We start from the raw sequence: 20,384 nt of genomic DNA on the forward strand, positions 1-20,384 counted from the left end.
GGTGTCTGTTTCCGTTGGGGATTTAGGGGCACCCCCTTGCTTCCCCCCACACTGGCATTTCCACACAGCAGCCAGCTGACCAGAGGATTCAGCAGAAGGCCTGGGCTCCACCGGCCAGCCTCAACGCATATGCTCCCGGGCCAGCCTCCACCCCTGTCCTCCGGCCCTCTGCAGTGGCACCCTGAGAGCTTATTCATGCAGAACTCATGGCGCCCTCGAGGACCACCCACAAGTTACTCACTGAGGGCGGCCTGGACCTTGATGACTTCCGACTCCTGGGAGTTCTCACTCATGCCCACAGCGTTGACAGCTTTGACCCGGAAGATGTACTGCTCGCCCGTGGTCAGACCGTGCACCACGAACCTGGGAAGACACAGGGTCATGGCACAGGCTCACCTAGGTCCTTCTCCTCCAGCTCTTCAGACGAGACGCTCCCTTGGACTAAGACCCAGCCAGCTTTCCTACAAGAGCGCCACACGGCCTTCATTTTCAGTCTCCGTTAACTGACTCAACACCTGGCAGCGCAGCATCAGACACACCAGGAGCGGCCGACCTCGCACCAGAGTCACTGATTCTGAGCCTCTACCTTTACTTTTGATTTTCTGGGTCTTGTCCAGGTCAAAGACCTTTTGAAAATCAATATCCAGTTCCTGGCACTCGGGAACCACATGCATCTAGAACTGAAAGAGAAGCAACCAAACTGCAGACAGGACAGGCTGACCGTGCCTTGACCCTTGGCAGACAGTGTGTCCTCACCAGACCCGGCGCCACAGGGCTCTGTGCTCCTATCTGTACAGCGGGTGTGATGAGACCTGCTTGTGGTGGCATTATGAGCTTTCAAGGGGAAACTACAAGAAAGCACGCAGCCAGCCAGCCTGCGTGTGGCGAGCATCCAGTGAACCCCAGCGATTGCTATCTAGCTTATGTAGTGGACATTCGTGTGAGAACACTACTGATGCTCTTATTCTGCTCAGTCTTTCTCCATTTGGGGCCAAGGACTCTTGGACCATCCAGCTTTGCTCTCCTCGATTCCTCCTGCCTTTGCTAACCATAGCTTTTTATAGCATGCTTTTTAAAAAGATTTTAAAATGAAAACTGCCACCCCATCATTACTAACCACCCACAGGGCAATTGTTTGGCTGCCTGTATTTTCCTACATAGAGGCCCACCAACCGCGGGCCCTCCCTGCACTCGGCCCGACCCGGGTGCAGTGAGTTCCAGGAGGTCACGGTGCTAGCTTCGGCCTGCGCGGCCTGCCACAGACTGACTCCCCACTTTCCCAGTCGGGGCTGAGTGAAGCAGGGCTGCCTGAGGTCTGCACGCACAGAAGCCGCAGCAGACCCCAGAAACACGCACCACTGCCTAGGTAGGGTCATTGCACACTGTGGGTGTGAACCCAATTGTCCCACTGAACCCCATAAATTTGTACAACTACAATAATAATTGAAAAGATAGAGGCAAAGTTCAAAATGTCAGTATGGAAAAACAAAGCCCCTGGCACGTCTTAGGCACCGTCTTAACCCTCCTGCTTCCTGCAAAGTCCTCCGTGGCAGTAAGAAGAGCTCAGATGGGGGCAGTCTGTCTGATGGACAGACATCAACTCCATGGAGAGCAGCTGGCACGGTGCCAGCTCACTGTGTGGGCAGAGCTTTAAGTTACCCACCCCTTTCTGTGACCAGCCTAACAGACGGTGTCTAAGGGGTGTCCCAGCAGTCTGCCCTGCTCTGGAGCTGGGGTGTGTGCTCTGCCTGCCCACCGAGGCAGTGTGTTGCTCAGGGGCAGCAGGTGGGGCACCTGTTGTATCCGATGGGCTTGTGGTTGCACGGCTCCCACTGGTTAGTCCCCGCCACGCAGCAGTCCACGTAGTAGCCCAGCAGGGCCTCCTCGTGCTTCGGCCTGTCCCACTGCACCACCACGGATGTCTTGGTGTTCCGCGAAGCAAGGACTCGGCCAGGCGCAGAAGGGGCCACTGCAGGGGAGACAGAGGGTCAGCACACAGGAGTTGCTGCAGAGAGCTGGGCTTTTCCCCAGGGAATGGGGAGCTGGTGGGAGCTGCAGGTGGAACGTGGACAAGGAGCAAGGGAGATGGGGCTGCAGGGTGCTCTCCCCACACCCCACACGACCCCCCAAAGGAACTGTCATCACAAATCCACAGAAAGATCACGGGAAGGACAGATTCGCCCGGCTGGGCCAGGCTGCTTTCCAAACGCAAGTCTCACCATCTAAGCAAATAGGGTGCCTGGAGGAAGGGGCCAGAATCAAACCAGTCTGACCCTCTGACCTTCTCCCCACTGCCAGGCCCCCGGGGGCCGTGGCCACCAGCATTTCAGCCTTGGTGTCACCAACATCCCTAGAACCAGTTAGCTCACCACCTCAGCCACACGCCCCCGTGTGGCCACTTACTGTCACTTTCTATGTGTGCCAATAAGCCAAACAGGCCGGGCTGCTTCTGCAAGGTGGCGGGAGTGTCAAGCCTGTGGGTCTGGACTTGAGCCCTAGACGCCTGAGTGACTGAACCCGGGCATCCAAGACCTGGGGCGGCTGCGACCCCACTCCCCACACAGCCTCCCCGCCTTGTTCATTTAGTATCTGCCTTCCCATGAAATATGGCTTGAAGGGGGAGGAGACACCTGGGCCAGAGTGGGAATCCTAAGCCAGCTCTCGTGGGAGGCCCGGGGGAGGGAGGCCTCCTGCTAGCTGCTGGGCTTCAGCGTGGACTGCGAGTCAAACGTCCCAAGGTTCACTTTTGAAAGCTTCCAAGAGGGTCTTCCAAGCCACACGGACAAGAGGCTGAACCATGCTGAGGGCTGGACCCTGGCCTGAACCCACTGTCGGCCCCTTCGCTGATTTCATGGAGACAAGAGAGAACTTTGGAGGACTGTTGGGAACTGACCAGAACCTGGTGAGTTGAGCTGAGGATGGTGGTTCAGCTCAGTGGTTCAGTGCCACTGGGTTCAGTCCCTGCCCTGCTGGTAAAATGGGACCCCACACCAACGTGCCCTGTGGTGCACACGACACTAGGGACTTCTTCCACTGGTCTCCAAGGTCACCTTGCTGCTGGCCTGTCCCCTAGCCTGGCTGCTCACCATGACCACTTACCAATGGCATCCTGTGCTTGGATGGGGGGTGTTATTTCTGACGGATCGCTCAGGCCATGCTTGTTGGCTGACAGAACGCGGAACACATACGACTTCCCCTCTGCAAGGTCAAAGACCGCTTACCGAGGGGACCTCACGGCCGTCTGGGCATTGACACGCTGCCAGCTGCCACTCCCAACCACAGACTGCAGAGGGAAGGGCAGAATTAAAGCAGAGACCCCGGGAGGGCAAAGGAAGACAGCATCCAGCTGCCACACCATAGCATCCCGCACGGAGGACCACAGGGTGTACCCGTCCTGCACTGTGGACGGTGAGACACCCCTGTCCTGCACAGAGGACACTGGGAGCCTCTGTCCCACACAGAGGACAACAGGACTCGTTTGCTAATTATATGAAAGGGATGCCAATTTGGAGAAGTGGGTAAGAAATTGCGCAGGTTGGAAATTTTATTAATAAACATTATTCTGTTAAAGTGAAGGAATTTTAGGAGCATAAAGGAATCAATACGCAGGTTGCAATTTCCGTAAAACGGAAGGGCCTATATATGATTAAAGGTACATTAGGAGAATATTCACGGAACTCCACTGTCGCTTGGTGGCTCACACTGCGGTTAAGATTCTTACCCTGATGCAGCTGCCTAGAGGGTGCTGGTGTGTTGGGCATGTGACCCGAGCTGCCAGCACCGCCAGGTGTGTGTGTACTGAAGAGCCTGTGGCCACCTGCATGGTGGTATGAAGGTCTCTGACCGATGACAGGGTCCTGCCATCTTGCTATAGCACAAGAGGCATGTGTGTGACGTGCCACACATAAAAGGCCGTGAGGCAGGCTGCCCACACGACCCTCGGGGTGACACCACTACTTCATCTCTTGGAACCATGGTGAGTCGAACATCACCAGGGCTCCCGAGTCTCCACATTTCTGTACTGCATAGGTAATGTGTCTCCTTGGTCACGGCTTTCCAAATCTCTATTAAATGTCCCGCGATTTTTCCCTCCAGAGGGAAACTGCCTTCTGAAGGTGGGGTGCCCGGGACGGGGTGCATGGGGCCTGCTGAAGCCTGCAGGAAGAGCAGGTGTTTGGGGAGCAGCCACAGCCCTGGGAGTGACATTCACCTGAAAAGGGAACTCGACTCTCGGTTTGGCAGAAGTGAAAGTCATTTTTTGAGATCCTGCAGTCCTGGGGATGGAACCCGGGCATGCTCTACCACTTACTCATCTCCAGTCCTTTTTTATTTTGAGTCAGGGTCTCCCTGAATCGCACAGGTGGCCTTGAACCTGCAATCTGCCTGCCTCAGCCTTCGATGTCCCTGGGATCACAGGTGTGCACTGCCACAGCTTTTAGGAAGGTTTTGTGGAACCAGCTGCTGGAGGGAGGGCCCACTGATGCCCTGAGGACTGCCCCCTGTGGCTCTAGCTGGATGGTGGAGGGAGGCACGTTTCCTGTCGGAGGAGGTGAACACGGGAGGCAGGAGCCCTGGGAGCTCCCACCCATCACTCCTAGTCTGCACGTCCTAGCCTCTGCCAGAAAGAACTAAGGCCCCGACTCCCTGGCCCAAAAGTGGACCCTCCTCCTAAAACGTGTCTGCAGGTTCTTGGTACTGCACGGGCAGAAGAGAGCAGGGCCATGAGGGGAGGAGGTGCCTCCACCAGGGATAGGCCGCGAGTGGGTGCCCTGTGTGCTTTTGTGGTGCCAATGTGGTGCCACCTGCTCATGCAGAGTAAGTAGCACTGCCCGGGCGGCTGGCCTGCTGGCCAGTGGGGGCCGGGTGTCGCCAGGCACAGTCTGATACCTCACTCCTCTCCATCCACCTCCTCACGTTGCTGCGTGGTGTGCCACATGCTCACACTGAGAGTTACGCCCACACTACTTGTGCACACCATGCACTGAGCTCTACGTTGTATTGTGAGGCAAATTTGCTATCCCCAAACCTTAGCTGCAGGGTTTGTAGGACTTTACAGTGTTGTTCAACCATAGCCCACAACCCAACAGTGGGTCTCCAGATCAGTCGAGTGCCACAGCCTGCATTGCCAATGCAACAGAACGGGCTGATTGAGAAGGCATACTGCATCCAGGGCACCTGTGCATGTGTACGGCGGCACCCGCATGTGGGCATCCTGGGCTGCAGTGCACTCTGCCTTCTCTAAGTGTGTCCCCGTCATCAAGGCCTCAGGCACTGGTCTGATCCTTAACCTAAGCCTGCTCCACCAGGTGGTTCCCTCTATAAGACCACCACCCAGTGGGCACAGGCTGGCGCACAGGCCTGAGCAGGACGATCTGCATTTCTCAGGACCTGCAGCACTGGGGGCTGGAGGAAGTATGCAGATCCCTCGGGCTCAGCTGGGCATGGAAACCAGAGAGGAGAGCCACAGCTCTGCTCACACTGGGTGGCAAAGCCCAGGTAGGACCCCTTCCCCTGGAGCCAGGTCCCACTCCAAGACACTCCCCACAGTCACAACTCTGCCCACCCCATTATCCTGTGAGTGTCTGTGGAGACCAGTGGAACCCAGCCCTTCTGTCAAGCACAGCAAAGGGACAGGGTGAGGTCTGCTGGCTGGGGTCTGAAGAGATTACCTTCTCAATGAAATACATTAAGGGCTCCTTGCCCCGGGGAGTGGGCGGGTCCCAGCTGAGGACCACGTAAGTTCTGCTGACCTCCGAGGCGTGCACATTGGAGGGAGGGCCTGGGATCTGAACGTCACCTGCAGGAGAAAGGAACTGCATGAACCCTGTGAACACCAACCCCAGGCTCCCTGGGCACAGCCCGGTGGTGCAGCCTGGGCACTGCCGCTGCCACAGAGCCATCGGGAAGGCCAACAACCCAGGGCTACGGTTTCAGAGCCAGAGCATGAGGCACCTTAGAGATAGTCCAGCTACTTTTCTCTCTAATTTACAAGAGTGTCATCCGAAAGCTGGAAGGGGAAAGGATTTGCAAAAAAGGAATCAGTGTTTCCCCAGCACGAGCTCCCACCCCAGTGGGAACGTGTGCAGGAAGACCGACAGCTGCATCTGCACCGGGCAGCCTGTGGACACCGTGCTGGAGCTAACAACCCTCCCTGATGCTTTCCTCCCTGTGCCCTCCAAGCACTCGACTCACAAGTCAGCTCCTGACACACCTGCTTCTCCCCCCCACACACACACAGGGTCTGTGCACATTCGCAAGGACCCTGAGCTACGCCTGTGTGCTTGAGCTTCTGCAGGGACATTAATAAGCAGGTGACCAGGACAGAGTATTTGCAACCAGAGACATCGGCACGCCTCCCTTCTGATGTCATCTTTTTAAAAACGAGGTGAGCTGTTAGAGATCTATACTGGAATTTATAAGAGATTCTTGAAGGGTGGAGGTTTTCCAGACTTGTGGCCCCTTTAATTGTGAAATAAAATCTTGTGAGCTTCCAATTAGATTAGCACATAATTAGAATGGTTGAACTGTCCCCAGGACCTCTCTGTGCCCTTCACAATATCCAGTTGCTCCCCTGGGACCCGGCTGCAGGCGAGGAATTGAACAGCCACATGGAAACAGCACAAAACAAGATTGGGTTTCATTTCATGAGCACAGTGCACTGTAGACCGAGCGCAGGTCTGATCTAGGATCATTCTGGTGAGTGGGTTGAATTTCAAATAGGAGTCGGCGTGTCCCAGGAGAGTGCAGCAGCAGAGGCAGAGGAGTGGAGTGGGGGACAGCCCAGGGCCCTGGGTGGCCTCCCTAAACCCACACATGTCCACACTCAGCTAGGGGGGAGACACAGGAACCCCACGCTGAGCTCCCAAAGCTAAACCTCGGGAGTTTCAGCAGCTCCCAAGAACAGAGGGGAAGACAAAGCTGACCAGTGGGTGTGGGGGCAGAGGCAGAGCCAGAGCCAGAGGAAGTGGAATGAGAAATGCCTTGTCTGACTCCAAGACAGGGAAAAAGAACCCAGTCCTGGTGAGCAGGAGGCCCCTGCGGGGTGAGACTCCTGAGTCAGGAAGACGTTCTGTGTCACCCAGGGAGGCAAAAGCACATGCCTCCCAGCAGCAATTCATGACGCTGCCCTTGGCCTCTGCTTCCTATCAGAAGGCCTCCCTGGAGCCCCGTCCAGCGCCCCAGGGCAGTACAGGAGAGAGTGGGAGAAGACATAGCTTGCTTAGCTACTCCCACTCGCTGGGATTGTGCTTTCAGGGGAAAGTGGTTTTGCAAACTAAATATATATATATATATATATATATATATATATATGAATGTATACCCATATGTATATAAACACTTATTTACACACGTACATATCTACCACTATGTGTGCATTACTACACGTGTGTGTATACATGCATTATACGTGTGTGTATGCATATAGGTTTCATCCAGGTGCTGCTTAGAAAAGCCTCCACAGCCATCATCTTAGACGTGGAGCAAGATTACAGTGGATTTCAGACAGGAGTCAGCGTACGTTCAACGTCAGAATGCAGAAATGGAGCCCGGATCTTTCCAGAGCCCACAACCACCATCGCTGAACTGGACTCCAAGCCTGGGTCTTCGAGTTTTGTTCCATTAACCTGAGCACACCATGACCACCTAGGAGACATTTCTCAGCCACAGAAACCTGAGTTGAGCTGGCATCTGTAGAACCCAGAATTCAAGAGGACGCCCAGCCAGGAAGGCCAATGGCAGAACCCAGAGTGAACTGCTGGCAGGCACTTGAGCTTCACACAGCCGAGTCCAGGGCAGATCACTGGACGCTTGGAAGCCCATTAGTAGAACACAGACAATCTCACTTCCTTCTGCAGGAGCCAGCCCTGGCCTTCCCAAAGGGCAGTTGAAGAAATACTGGAAAAGGTGGACGACATCAAGGAAGGAGCGTTCATTCTAACCTCAGGCTGAAGGAGATACTGACCAACTGAGACCAAAATGATCAGGGAGCAGCCCACAGCAGCCAGGCAGCCATTCTCTGCCAACAGAGGGACCTCACTAAAGGGAATGGCTACTGCCATGTTTTAAAAATCAGCTTATGTGAAGGAAAGACAAGAGTAGAAAAAGGAGCTCCCTGGCAGCAAATGCTCGGACCCACGCGAGTTGCTTAGAAACACTGTAGAGCTTCCTCCTCGCTGAGGACCTTTTAGTTAGGGGAGGCACCCTTGTTTAGGTGACCACGGGGAGCAGACAAGTGTTCCAGCTCCTATGGCCAAGCCAGAGCCTTCGACCTGGCTGGCTTCAGACCACGGCAGCCGCCTGTTCCCTGTCCTGGGCTTGCAAAGCCCCTTCCCTGCGAGGCTGAACTGCGGCCAGTGTCAATGTCCCAGGAGGTCAGCCCTCATCTAAGGGTCCTGGCCTCTGCCTCCATGGCCGGCTGTGTAAACAGAGCCTTGGAAATGTCTCCAGGGCATGGACAAAGCACCACCCCACCCAGGAGTTCGCAGAGGAGGAGGGCAGCCCAGGAGCTGCCCACCCACCGCACAGGAGAAGCTGTCCTTGAAGCTTTGCTCCAGGCACGCGGGCCTCTGAGAGCTGGCCCCACCTTGCACACCAGCACTTAGCGTCCACAGGTAAGAGTTGTTCCACCAAGAGGCATAGCTAGAAAGGTCCCTGCCCCCAAAAGACTTGTCAATCTGTGTCACTTCCTGTCTCCACTGCTCATCACAAGGACCTTTACGCAGAGAGGATTTCATCATATTAGTGACGTGTACGAAGCAAGTCACACCTTCTCCCTGTGCTGTGTTGTCTGAATTCCTAGGTGTCCGCCCTGGTGGGCAGACTGCATCTCTCCACTGACCCCATCTCCCCTGAGGTAGAACTGCCCTTCCTTGGGCACACCAGAACCCCTTGTCCTGCAAGGCTGGCCTGCGGCAAGGAAATCTCTCCAGTATAGCCCGGAGTCATTTCTCCATCATGCAAGCCTCTATATTCTAACCACCAAAGCAAGGTAGAGCGTGACTGTGCACTGGGCGCGGTGCTGGCTGGGGGAAGGAGACTGGGAGTTGGGAGTCAGCCTGCGCAGGACACTGCCTTCTGTTCCTATTTATGGAGCACCCCTGCTGGTGTCTAAGGTCCTGGAGTGGAGGTGTCCCAGGGCTCGGGTGCTGCCTCGGCACCTGTGCACAGCCCTCAAGGGCATTCCTCAGCACCTAACTTCCCTTGTGGGCAGCCGAGACACACCTTCACCCCGGGCCCTAGAAAGGCATCTTTCCCGGGCATAAGAAACAAAGCATGCACACTGTGGGGGCTGCACACGTCAAACACGGAAGCGAATCAGCAAAACCCAGATGTGCGGCTGTCTCAGGGAAGAAGCTCTTCCAACACAGAGTTGATAAAGAAGCTCTAAGAAGTACCTCTCTGGGCCAGTGGCTCCAGGTTGATCCAGAGTCTCACCTCCTGTGCTCTGTGATATGATCACTAACACTGGAATCTCCTTAGCTACTTTTTCTAGCTGCCTCTGAGAAGGTTATCAATGAGAAGTGCTCACAATATTAAATATAAGGAAAGACAGGAACTTTCCAACCAGAACATCATTCCACAGAAAAGACTCAGCCCATTTGAGTTTAAATGTTAGGAATGAAATTTTTGCTTTAAAAAAAGGTGAATAGAACACTTCTATTAACAGAGTTCTAGGACAGGACCCAGTTCTTAGACTGACCCAGGCCAGTGCCGTCGAACCTCAAGCTCAGTTTGCTCTCCCTTCGTGGTCCCCAGAAGCATGCTCTGAGAGCCCAGCTGGACAGGTCACTGCGGCCTCACCCCTTGCTCCTCATTCTGCCTCACTTGCCTGTTTAACATCTGTGGTTCTTAAGCCTGCAGACTCAACTGCAGTTTCCTTCCCACTTGGAAAGACTGCGCCCGTCGTGCGAACGTCTTGTCCTCTCATATCACTAAGCAGCATCCTAAACCACGGAGCAGGCACAGCGGAAACCGAGTGCCCCAGAGTTGCTCACCTTCAAGGTCGTCCTTGTAGATCACCATCTCTTTCTCTCCCTCCAGGTGAATCGCTGCAGAGAGAAAAGGTGATGCTGAGCTGGCACCCAAGGGTGCCTAAAAGAGTCGGCAGGCCTGATGCACAGCAAGGTTAGAGCCACTCTGCATCTGCCTGCAACACAGCCAGTCCCCGGGAATAGGCGGAGACGGTGTTCTGGAAGGTTCCTGGCCATTTTAGCACCTCTCAGCTCCTCACAGTGGACCCAAAGAACCTGGCAGGTAAGGAAAGTACCCTGGCTTGATTAAAGCCACAATTAAGGGTCCAATGCCGTTAAGGAGAGGAACCTGTATTACATGAAGTGAAGACGCAGATTCAGGGCAGTTTGGCTTCAAGGCCCCGTGCCCTCATTAGCACATATTTATGTGCTGTGATTATGTCATCTGTGGACTGAGAAGGGATTCCAGGACAGAGCTCCATGAACAGGAAGCACTGGTTAGAAAGTGTAGATGTCAGCCTGGCTGTCCGCCTTCTGCAGGACCCTGACAGAGACATGGGGACGGGAGTACAGCCCAGAATGCTCGGCTCTCACAGCATTCCTGAGGCTCACACATGGAGGGTCCAAGGGGAAGGACAAATCACCCAGTCGTCCTTTAACTTAAATGTCCCCAGCCTACCTTGTAACCTTCTGAGGTCAGCGGGGTCAAGGGCAGCCACAGCGTCGGAGACCCGGGAAGGTCTGCTGACGCCTGCGCTGTTGACGGCCCTCACGCGGAACACGTAAGACCGTCCTTCGAAAAGTCCCGACACGGGGTACTTGCAGATCTTCACTGGGGCGTCGTTGCACTGAACCCAGTTGTTAGTTCCCACTTCACATCTTCAAATAAAAACAGGGGGAAAGTAGAAAACAACACACACAGCCAACTACCAAATATTCACAGGCGAAGCCACACATTTCAGTTGTTCCTGGAGATTCCCGCAGGGCAAAAGCCATGCCATGAAAATACGGATTTCCACAAACAGAAGAATAACAAACTGGAAGACAGCGCTACTCGGGAAACACAGTATCTTTCTCTACCTCTTTATAAATACCTCCTACAGCAGATAGGTATCATATGCAGATAGACAGAAGATGGAAAAGTTACTGAGTCTTCATACTTTACAGCGTGAGATCAGCCGCAAGCAGTTATTACAGCTCTAACCTCCATAGTTTTTTTCCCAGTTTACATGCCAAAGTAGCCCCTTTCCCTCAGTGCCCCCACATGCACCTTCTCCACCTGAGCCAGGGGACAGACTCTCCCAGGACGCTGACTTGCAGTACACTGAATAACATTAAGATATTTCTGTCCAGAAATACCTGGAAATAAGTTCTGACCAGAGCTGGAATGCAGGAAAGATTAGCCCCCATTTCTCAGTGGTCGAGAAATCTAAGTATAAAAGCTTCCCGTTAAATGCCCACGAGAACGTCAGCCTGAGGGTGCATTCATGTCAGACAGAAGGTTCTCCGATCCATGCACCCTGGCCTGTGCCAGCCAGAGTCCTGCATGGTCAGCCCTGGGGGTCTGCAGGAGACTGACTCAGAACCCAGCCAGCAGGTCCATGGTGGAGACCGCCGGAAGGAAGTGCCTTCTGTGGCTCTGGATAGGTGTCAGTGGGGGCAGGAGCGTGGATTGTTGACTGAGAGGTGCGTGAAGGAATGTGACGGCATGGGTGGAAACACAGACGTCCCAGGGGTGGCTGGCTTGTTGATTCAGGGAAGCCCTGAACACGGCACTCTTCAGGTCTGCGGCCTGCTCCCAGGTCTCTGGATGGTGGATGCCTAGCTAAACAGGGGCCTTCACTGGGCTGGAGAAGAGAAGCCCATCTGCCTAAGCCAAAAAGTCACACCAACTGATTTCTTTCCCGAAAAACCACCAATTTTACTGTCATATCCATAGTATCTTAAATCCCTGCCAGAACCCCCCCTTGTAGCCCCAGAGTTTGCCCCTTCTGCCCCCCTTCTAAATTCACTTTCTGTAATAGCCATCTCTTCCAATGGCTGAAACGTATGACCAAGGACTCCCCATCTAACAAATGCACTGGGCCAGCTCAGTACTCCTCCCAGGCTCTGAGGATTAAACCCAATAAAGGAAAATCAAAGAGCTAAAACCCCAGGGGATCTAATGATGGTCTAAATTTAAGTTATTAATACAAAGACAAATCCAGTATTTATCCTTTGAGCTAAACCTGGAAAGCAGAGAAACCCTTCTTACTCAATAGAACAAGAGGCCAGAGCTGTGGAGACTGTGACCTGGTGTGGCTCCTGCCGCGCTGACACTCAGGGTGGGGGCCGAGCATCGCCTGCCACATGGGCGCCCCTTCTGCCCTAGGCCCAGGGGGACACTCAGCACATGGCCTGCCAGGGTGGAGCATGCCCGTATTTGTTACTGGGTGCCACCGGCCAACAAGGCTCCAATATCAACACAAAGTGGCCTTGGGCTTACCCTGGGCTCAGACCAGGAGGCGATATTTCCCAACCACCTAGTCAAGAGCGTTAGATGCCCAAGGAGTGATGTTCCCGAGCCAGTCAGGAAGAGCACCAGAGGCTTGCCTTTGTAAATGTACCCGAATTCGCCGTCTGGGCTGACGTTCATTTCAGGCGCTTCCGTCACAGGAAGAAAGCCGAGCCCACTCACCGGTCAATGAAGTAGCCGAGGACAGGGCTTTCGGTGGTGGTGTTGGGTGGCTTCCACGTGACGATGACATAGTCTCGGTTTGCATCATGACACTGCAAGTCCATGGGTGCTCCTGGAGCCCCTGTGACCAGCGGGTCAGCGTCTGAGTGGGAAGACATGATCACTGTCACTTAAAGTCAGGGTCACTGCAAGCCTGGTCCCTGCTCCTCCAAACTCAGATCTGCCTGCTGGGCTAGACCACCTGCCATCTCCGTCTCGGTCACTCAGACCCGTCCATCCTCTGGCGGGTCAGTGCCAAGAAGTACAACTCACTTAGGAGTTGTTGTAAAACTCGGAACACTGAGCCCTCTGCAAGACTCTCAAGTCTGTGACTTTTTGATTGGATCTGAGGTTAAGGTTCACCTTTTCTTAGTGTCATGTGGTCACGTAATGGCATGTTGTCAAAGATCTGATGAGTCAGCACTTTAATGCCTGAGAAATATTGCCTTAGACACGTTCATATTTCAAAATCCCTAAAATTGGGAGACACTTTTTTTTCTGGAAGTTGTGAGCAAAAGTCTGGGTCACTACTCGACCTTTTCTTTTTACAGACTCATTACAACCGTAATGCAGTTAGGTCTTGTCTTCAGGTGTTAACTCTGGCTGTGCTGAGGGAGCAGAGGTGTTGGCAGCTACACTCTGAGCACCTCGTTTCCTCGTCTGGAGGTGGGCTTAGGGCGGGCATGGCTGGAGCGCGTGCAGCAGTGTAAGCTCACGGCTGCCCACACGCTCTCCCCAGCATCTGAAGAGCTGAGGGCTTCAGGACATTGGCCCACACTTTCCCTCACGTTTGTCTCGAGAAGTCACCTGTGGGTGAAGTGCCCACGTGGGCACGTTCCCCTCCTGCTGGATAAGCAAGGCAGTCCAAGCTGGGTCGCACCAGCACACTGTCACGGGGTGAAATATCTTTCCAGAAGAATGCAAGAGAATGCAGGTACATTTAATGCCATCCTAATAAAGCCTGCCAAACCTTGAAGGGTCTAAGGTCGCCACCTTGCCAACCCTCACGGTCTGGGGGAAGTGTGGAAGGTGAGGTCGGTGTCCTGGTGTTGAGCTGTTCTCTAATGAAGGAGCCCTCCCTTAAACACTGGCCCAAAGGCGGCCACATGGACAAACAGCACACTGACTGCCTCTCAGGTCCCCACACCTGGGCTGCAGCCCTGCTCATGTGCCATGACGATGACGTCACATGATGTGATGAACCCTGAGCCCAGGTAAGGCCTGCCAATCAGGATGGATAACTGGGCAGCAGCCACTGTGCCTCTCGGGAGCCTGCAGACGGCAGCGGGGCGGTGCAGGGGAGGCCACGGGCAGATGCTGGGGAAGGACACAGCCCCTTCCGAGTTCAGAGCCTGTGGCTTCACAGAGGGAACTGGTCTCCAGCTGCGGCATGATTAAGGCTGGTCCCCGTGCCTCGAGCCTTGGAGGAGTGTGATGTGTTCTGCGCACACTTTATGCATGTGTTATTACGTCACGTACTACGTGTTGTGAGTGCTGTTACCCGACACACGCTCCCGTCACACATTGTGTCATAAATGCATGGGGGTAACACATGTATAATGCCGATACTGAGCCTGGCACATCCTGAATCTTGTTTTTCTTTCCACAAACAGGATTCAGAGCCCTGCCCTGACCCACTATGGGAGTTACATGCACCAGGACCCTGCCTGACCCGGAGCTTCGGGGATTCCTGGTCATTGTGCTGGGATGTCCTAGACATGGGTCCAGCTGAAGTTGGGCCGTGGGAACTGCAGTGCTCCCTGTCCCCGTCTCTGTGAGCTGGCAGGGAAGGGGGGCCTGACTGGTTTCCCCAGGCTGGACACGTCTCTCGCTCCAAACTAACTCCGAGGGTCCCTCCACCCCTGGTGAAGATGGGGATGGGTGGGAGGCCACGCCACATCTCTTCTGACTTACGTGGCCTCCTCTCTCAGGGCAGCTGACCAGCGGGCCCGGGCAGTGTCTGCCTTGTGTCAGGGAGGTCTGCAAGGAAAGCCACCTCCTCGCCCCTCCACACCCCTGCTCGGACCCTCTCGCTGTGGGGCCGCCTTCTCTGCAGGCTCAGGCCGTGCCCCAGCCCCACCTCTGACGAACAGGAAGGCGCTGTGGTCGCTGACTCCGCCTCGGGACACAATTCTCAGGGTGTACAGGCCCTCGTCGTCCTTGTTCAGGTGGCTGAAGGACAGCGACGCCTGGCCTTCTCCAAAGAACATCTTGGTCCACTTTGACTCTTTCAGCAGCACATCTGAAAGAGCATCCAGTTCAGGTTGGCTCGGAAGCCACCCAGCGACGCACAGGAACACCAAGTGGCTGCTGGAGACATCTCCCAGAGGCAGGACAGTCCAGTCACATGCACAGCACATGCGCAGAGAAGCGCAGTGGGAAGAGCTCCTGGGGGGAGCAGAGGCCCCCACAGCCAAGACCTGAGCACGCCCTCTCCAGCCAGGCTCCCTGTGGGTCCTGCTTCTCAGCACACAGCCGGCTCCCACCCGCATCCTCCGGCACCCAGCAGGTACTCAGGAGCGCCTACTGGATGGTGCTCCGGTGGGCCAGAGCGCAGACGGGGCATGTGAGCCCCGCAGCTGGCCACACCCCGGCCTGCGTGCAGAGCACCCTCGGCCGCCCTGTATCTGCCTCGCCTAGCCTGGGGCAGACCTGGAGGATGCAGGCAATCGAGTGGCATTGCCTGACAGTCACAGGGATGTCCACCAAAGTGCTAGACGTAGCAGGAAGGGGTGTCCGTGCTCAAGAGAACCCAGGCCGCCTGGCCAGCAGCCCAGGAGGGCCCTACTAAGCCCAGAATCCCATTGTCTAAGCAGGGATTCCCTCTAAGGCCATGAGCAGTGGCTGCGAGTGTCCAACAGATGACAGGCCAGAAAACACCAGCGGAGAACCAGCCTTGATACGGATTTCTGAACTAAGACCACATTTAGGATATCAATGTTTACAGCAGCTCAATTCACAATAGTGAAGCTACGGACCCCACCTAGGTGCCCTTCAATAGATGAATGGACAAAGAACATGTGGCTCATAGACACAATGGAATATTACTCAGCCATAAAGATGAATGAAATTATGGCATTTGCCAGTAAATGGATGGAACTAGAGACTATCATGCTAAATGAAATAAGCCAATCCAAAAAAAACAAAGGCCAAATTGGGGTGGGGGAAGTGTTGGTTCATGGGATTGGACGGGGGGGGGGGGGGGGAAGGAAAGGGGGATGTGAATGGGAAACACAGTAGAATGAATTGGACGTAACTTTCTTATGTTTATATATGAATACCTGAGTGGTGTAACTCCACATCCTACAACCACAAGAACGGGAAGTCATGTTCCATGTATGTACAGTATGTCAAAATATTCTAGTATCATGTATAACTAAAAGGAGCAAATAAATAAATAAATAAAATTGGGGAGGAAAAAAGGACTGTCTTAGGGACTGACCTAGGTCCGCCCAAAAGTCAAGTTGAGATCCTAACCCCATGTGGTGGTGTTAGGAGGCCGCCTTTGGGTGCGTAGGCTGGGTGAGACCATGCAGTGGGGGCCTATGACAGTGCCCAAGAGAAGAGCCAGAGCCCCCATGAGGGCTTGGCGGGAAGGCACCGTCTAGTCAGGGCAAGGGCCTGCCAGACACTGAGCGTGTGGGCAGGGTCCTGCACCAGCCTGCAGCACGGCCTGAAACGGGCTCCCAGGACTCCCAGGGCTCCTCCCGCAGGCCTCCTGGAGCCTGCTTCCTGTCGGGGAAGGCCTTCCCGTGGTCGCAGGCCTGCAGCAACCGTAAGACACTGGATAGGACCTCAGCAGACCTGGCTGGATCCGGGCCTTGAACAGCCTTGGTGTCTGCATGGATGGCCGCAGCCCCCCAGGCTGGTCACACTGGATGGTCTTGGGTGTCTCACCAGTGAGGAAGCTGGCCAGGTGTCACGGCATCCCCTCCTCTACAAACAGAGCCACCTGGCTGTCCCTCAACACACAGAGAGCCATGCCAGCTCACAGTTCGCCCTGACAGTGGCCAGCCACGGTGGGCGGGGCATGTGTGGACGACTCCTCTGGGTTCAGTGTGGGCAGCCCTTGCATGGGGCTGTGGACACCACACAGACACGTCTGGATTCAGGAAGCTCCTCACTACCTCTCCAGGGTTCTCCCAGATGAAGTTCAAGGTCAGTGTCGGCTGCCCAAGCCCCCCCCCCCCAGTCCCTGGCGTGGCTTTGCCACCACAGCAAGCCCAGTGGCAGGGGCAAGGCCAACCCATGCAAGCAAGCATCAAGGGTCACTGCTGCCCAGCACTCTCAGCGCGGGCGGCCAGACACTCACCGTCCCTGTACCACTCGGCCCGTGGCTGCACCCTCTTCAGGTCTGGAGTCACCAGCAGCGTGCACTTGAGTGTGAGCGTCTCACCCTCTCTTCGGAAGGTGACTCCAAATTTCTCCAAGAACTGAACATCGAAGTGTGTGTACGGGATCACCGAGGACAGGGGCACTGCCGGAACGAGTGGGACAGTTAGTGCCGTGGTGGCTTCCGCTCAGAGGTGCCCTGACCACAGCAGAGAGCTCCACCTCAAACTGTGCCCCCTCTCGGGAGCCCTGCCGGCCCAAACGTGTGTCCAGCACATTCGTAGGCTGCAGCCCAGCCCCCACAGGTTAGCAGACAGCGGCTCTGGAGGTGAGCAGGGCTGAGTGAGGTCCTGAGGACTGGTCTCTGCAGGTGTGGGCACAGCAAGGACATGCCATCTGCAAACCAGGAGGTGGCCCTTGCCGGAACCCATCCTGCCAGTGCCCTAGCCCTGGGCTTGCTGCCTCCAAAACCCTGAGAAATTAGCATCTGTTGTTCAGTCACATAAGCCACAGGACTGTTAGAGCAGCCGAGCTGAGCCAGGTCGGAGGCAGACGAGCATCCCGGAGTCAGATCCGGTCACTCAGGCGCAGCTCGGACCCGAGTCTTGGACTTAAGCACAGGGCCGACTCCCTACCTCATACCCAACTGAGGCCTCAGAAGTCGCTCCTTAGTTTCAAAATGAACAGTGGTCATTCATCAATAGTGTCATTTTTAGTGCATCAAACGAATTAACTAGACGCAGCAGTGTCGGCAGACCAGATCTCAAAGGTACGTTTGGCAGGGGTGTAAGGGGTGCAAGGAAAACCAACTGTATATGTTTTAAACCTAGGAGTCTAACAAAATATAACTTCAAAACTAAGATTTGACCTGACTTAGCAACAAGTTCTCCCTTGGACGCTGTCTGCACACGTGTTCCCAGACCCCAGCCCCACTCACGTCCGATTGGGAGTCCCACGGAGTAGAGTGGCTCCTCGTCGCCTCGGAACCCTGCAGGACAATCAGGTAAACATGGCAAAGAAAGAGACCAGCAGGGCCCAGGCTGGCCGCCCCCCGGGGTGGGCACGCACTTCTCACCACCACCGCAGCGTTGGTTGACACCTGACCGTGCCCATTGGTGGCCACTGCCGAGTATGTCGCAGTGTCATCAAAGTCCACCCTTGAATAGAAAAAGCGAGTCTGTGGAGCTGCTCTGGAAAAGCCGGTGACCTGAACTTGAACAAAGACATCCCTCGAAAGCAAACCCCGTGACCTAGATAGGCTGCTCCTGAGCGTGTGTTCAAGAACAATGCCAGCGCTACCGTGGGGCGGCGGACGGCAGCGGAATTAATTATAGACAGAAGAACATCTGATCCCAGACCACAGCTGGGCTTTGACTGAGAAAGAGAGGACGCAGGTGTTGAGAGCCTTGGTTTCACCCTGGGAAGCCCCTTCCGCCTGGGCCTACGACTCTGCTCAGGCACTCAGGCTCCTGGACCCCCACCTCCAGCAGAATCACTGGGCGGGGACTAAAGGGGCAAGACCGGGGCCTGCCCCTGCTCTGCCGAGAGCAAGGACTCCGGCAGGGAAAGCCAGGCCCCTGGTCAGCATGGCCGGGGCCACCGGCCTGGGAGCCATGACAAGAGGGTCCAGGGAGCCTAGGAACTTGCACAGGGAGCCCCGTCTCCGGGTCCTGATGACCTCCACCATGACAGACAGTGCCTGCACTTGGCACCGTCCCTAACCCTCCAGGATGACAGCCGGCATAGGTGCACGAGAACTGAGGGAGGCCCAGAGGGACCAGAGTTTTGTCCGGCACAAGCAAGGGGGTTCCAGACGTGTGCAGAGACCCACTGACCTCCCAAGTGGGCAACGCCCTGCTAGACAGCAAAACATACGCCGTAACCCAACCCCGCCCCTCAACAGGATTTCCAGTTCCTAGGGGGTCATGCCCAGGACCTCGAACAAAACGGTCCCCCACATGCAAATTCCTCCATCAGGACATATTAAAAAGCCTGAGCTGGAGGGCTGGGCTGGGGCTCAGTGGTGGAGCGCCTCCCTGGCACGTGTGAGGCCCGGGGGTTGGTCCTCAGCACCGCACATAAATAAATAGAATAAAGGTCCATCAACGTCTAAATCAAAAAGCCTGAGCTGGACCCTACCTGAGGCACGTCCACCCTGGGAACCTGGGAAGACCATGACCTGAAAATCGCAGAGCCCCAGGCCTCGGGCCGGCACTTCCACACAACCCCAGCTGTCCTGCAGAGGCCCAGCTCGGTCCCGCTGAGACCGCGCCCCACCCGAGTCGCAGCAGGGGGTGTGAGCAGCAGTTCTACCTGGGGTTTCCCTGTCCAGGCCCTCGGCTAGTGACGTCACAGGGACCCTCTCAGGGACCCTGGAAAACAGGTGCTACTGTCCCACTCCTGTGGGAGAAGGAATCTTTCCCCAAATCTTTGGAAGACTTGGGGAAATGAGGTCCACAGACCCCAGACATTGCACTCTTGGAGCACTTTCCCTCCCAGACCCGTGGTAAGATCTTCATCTAGAAAAGAAACCACACCCCAAAAATCACACTGTTGAAAAAAGAAGAATTTACCAGAGTCTGAATTTAAAGTGCACTAAGAAGCCGATGCCCACATGACAACCCATCCCTGGGTCGTTAATAATTTTATTTTCTTCTCTCTTCATCTAGGAGCTAGAAATATTTTCTTTGAACAGACAATACACCACCTCCCATGAAGGGGAGGGATGGTTCGGAGGCCTGGCCCCCTTCCGGTACTCCTTCCCTTCCTCCTGAGCTTCCGTTCAGTCTGCTGTGCCCCCTGGCTCCCTTAAGTGCCATTGCTCAAGGGAGAAATCAAGCTGAGACTGAGTGCATGTTTCTGGCTCACCTTGTAGCCACAGGCCCACTGCAGAGCCATGCTCAACCAGGGTTCTGGTGTCAGCTCCTTAGGAACCACTCTGCCCTTGCACCTCCTAATGTGCTGCCCGGCACACAGCTACAGTGTGGTGCCAGCACACAAGTCCCGTCCTCGTGTGGATGCCTTTCCCACGTCCTAGGTGGCTCTGCCTGGGGAGTGCACATGCTCACGCCCACCAGGACCGCCCGAGCACACCTGGGCTGGGCTGGGGGTCACTACTCTCCTTATCCATATTCACTCACTGTTTGTGTACTTCTTTCAAACAGCATTGTAATTTCCTAAGTGCATTCTCCAAATAGAAATACGCCCTTCTGGGATAAGCCCTAAGCCTTTCTCCAATCCCACCCCTGCTAGCAATAACTCGACAGACAGAGAAAAAGCAGAGACCCATCCACAGACCTGGCTGGAAGTGTTCGGGGCCAGAGCACCTGGCCAAGAGGCAAAGCGTCCTGCACCAACGGCCCAAT

The 20,384-nt window shown here is 55.2% G+C and overlaps 1 protein-coding gene across 1 annotated transcript in view; it reads right to left on the minus strand.

The window, feature by feature from the left end:
- Positions 1–20,384, minus strand: part of Myom2 (myomesin 2) — a 62,288-nt gene that overhangs the window by 27,386 nt on the left and 14,518 nt on the right. The window contains 11 exon segments of the mRNA XM_027952120.2: positions 242–363; positions 1,795–1,969; positions 3,100–3,283; positions 5,670–5,797; positions 9,996–10,049; positions 10,651–10,850; positions 12,649–12,790; positions 14,768–14,929; positions 17,000–17,164; positions 17,957–18,007; positions 18,088–18,176. Coding sequence (XP_027807921.2) covers positions 242–363; positions 1,795–1,969; positions 3,100–3,283; positions 5,670–5,797; positions 9,996–10,049; positions 10,651–10,850; positions 12,649–12,790; positions 14,768–14,929; positions 17,000–17,164; positions 17,957–18,007; positions 18,088–18,176 — 1,472 coding nt within the window.

The sequence above is a fragment of the Marmota flaviventris genome, chromosome 3 (genome assembly GCF_047511675.1).
Source record: "Marmota flaviventris isolate mMarFla1 chromosome 3, mMarFla1.hap1, whole genome shotgun sequence".
NCBI lineage: Eukaryota > Metazoa > Chordata > Mammalia > Rodentia > Sciuridae > Marmota > Marmota flaviventris.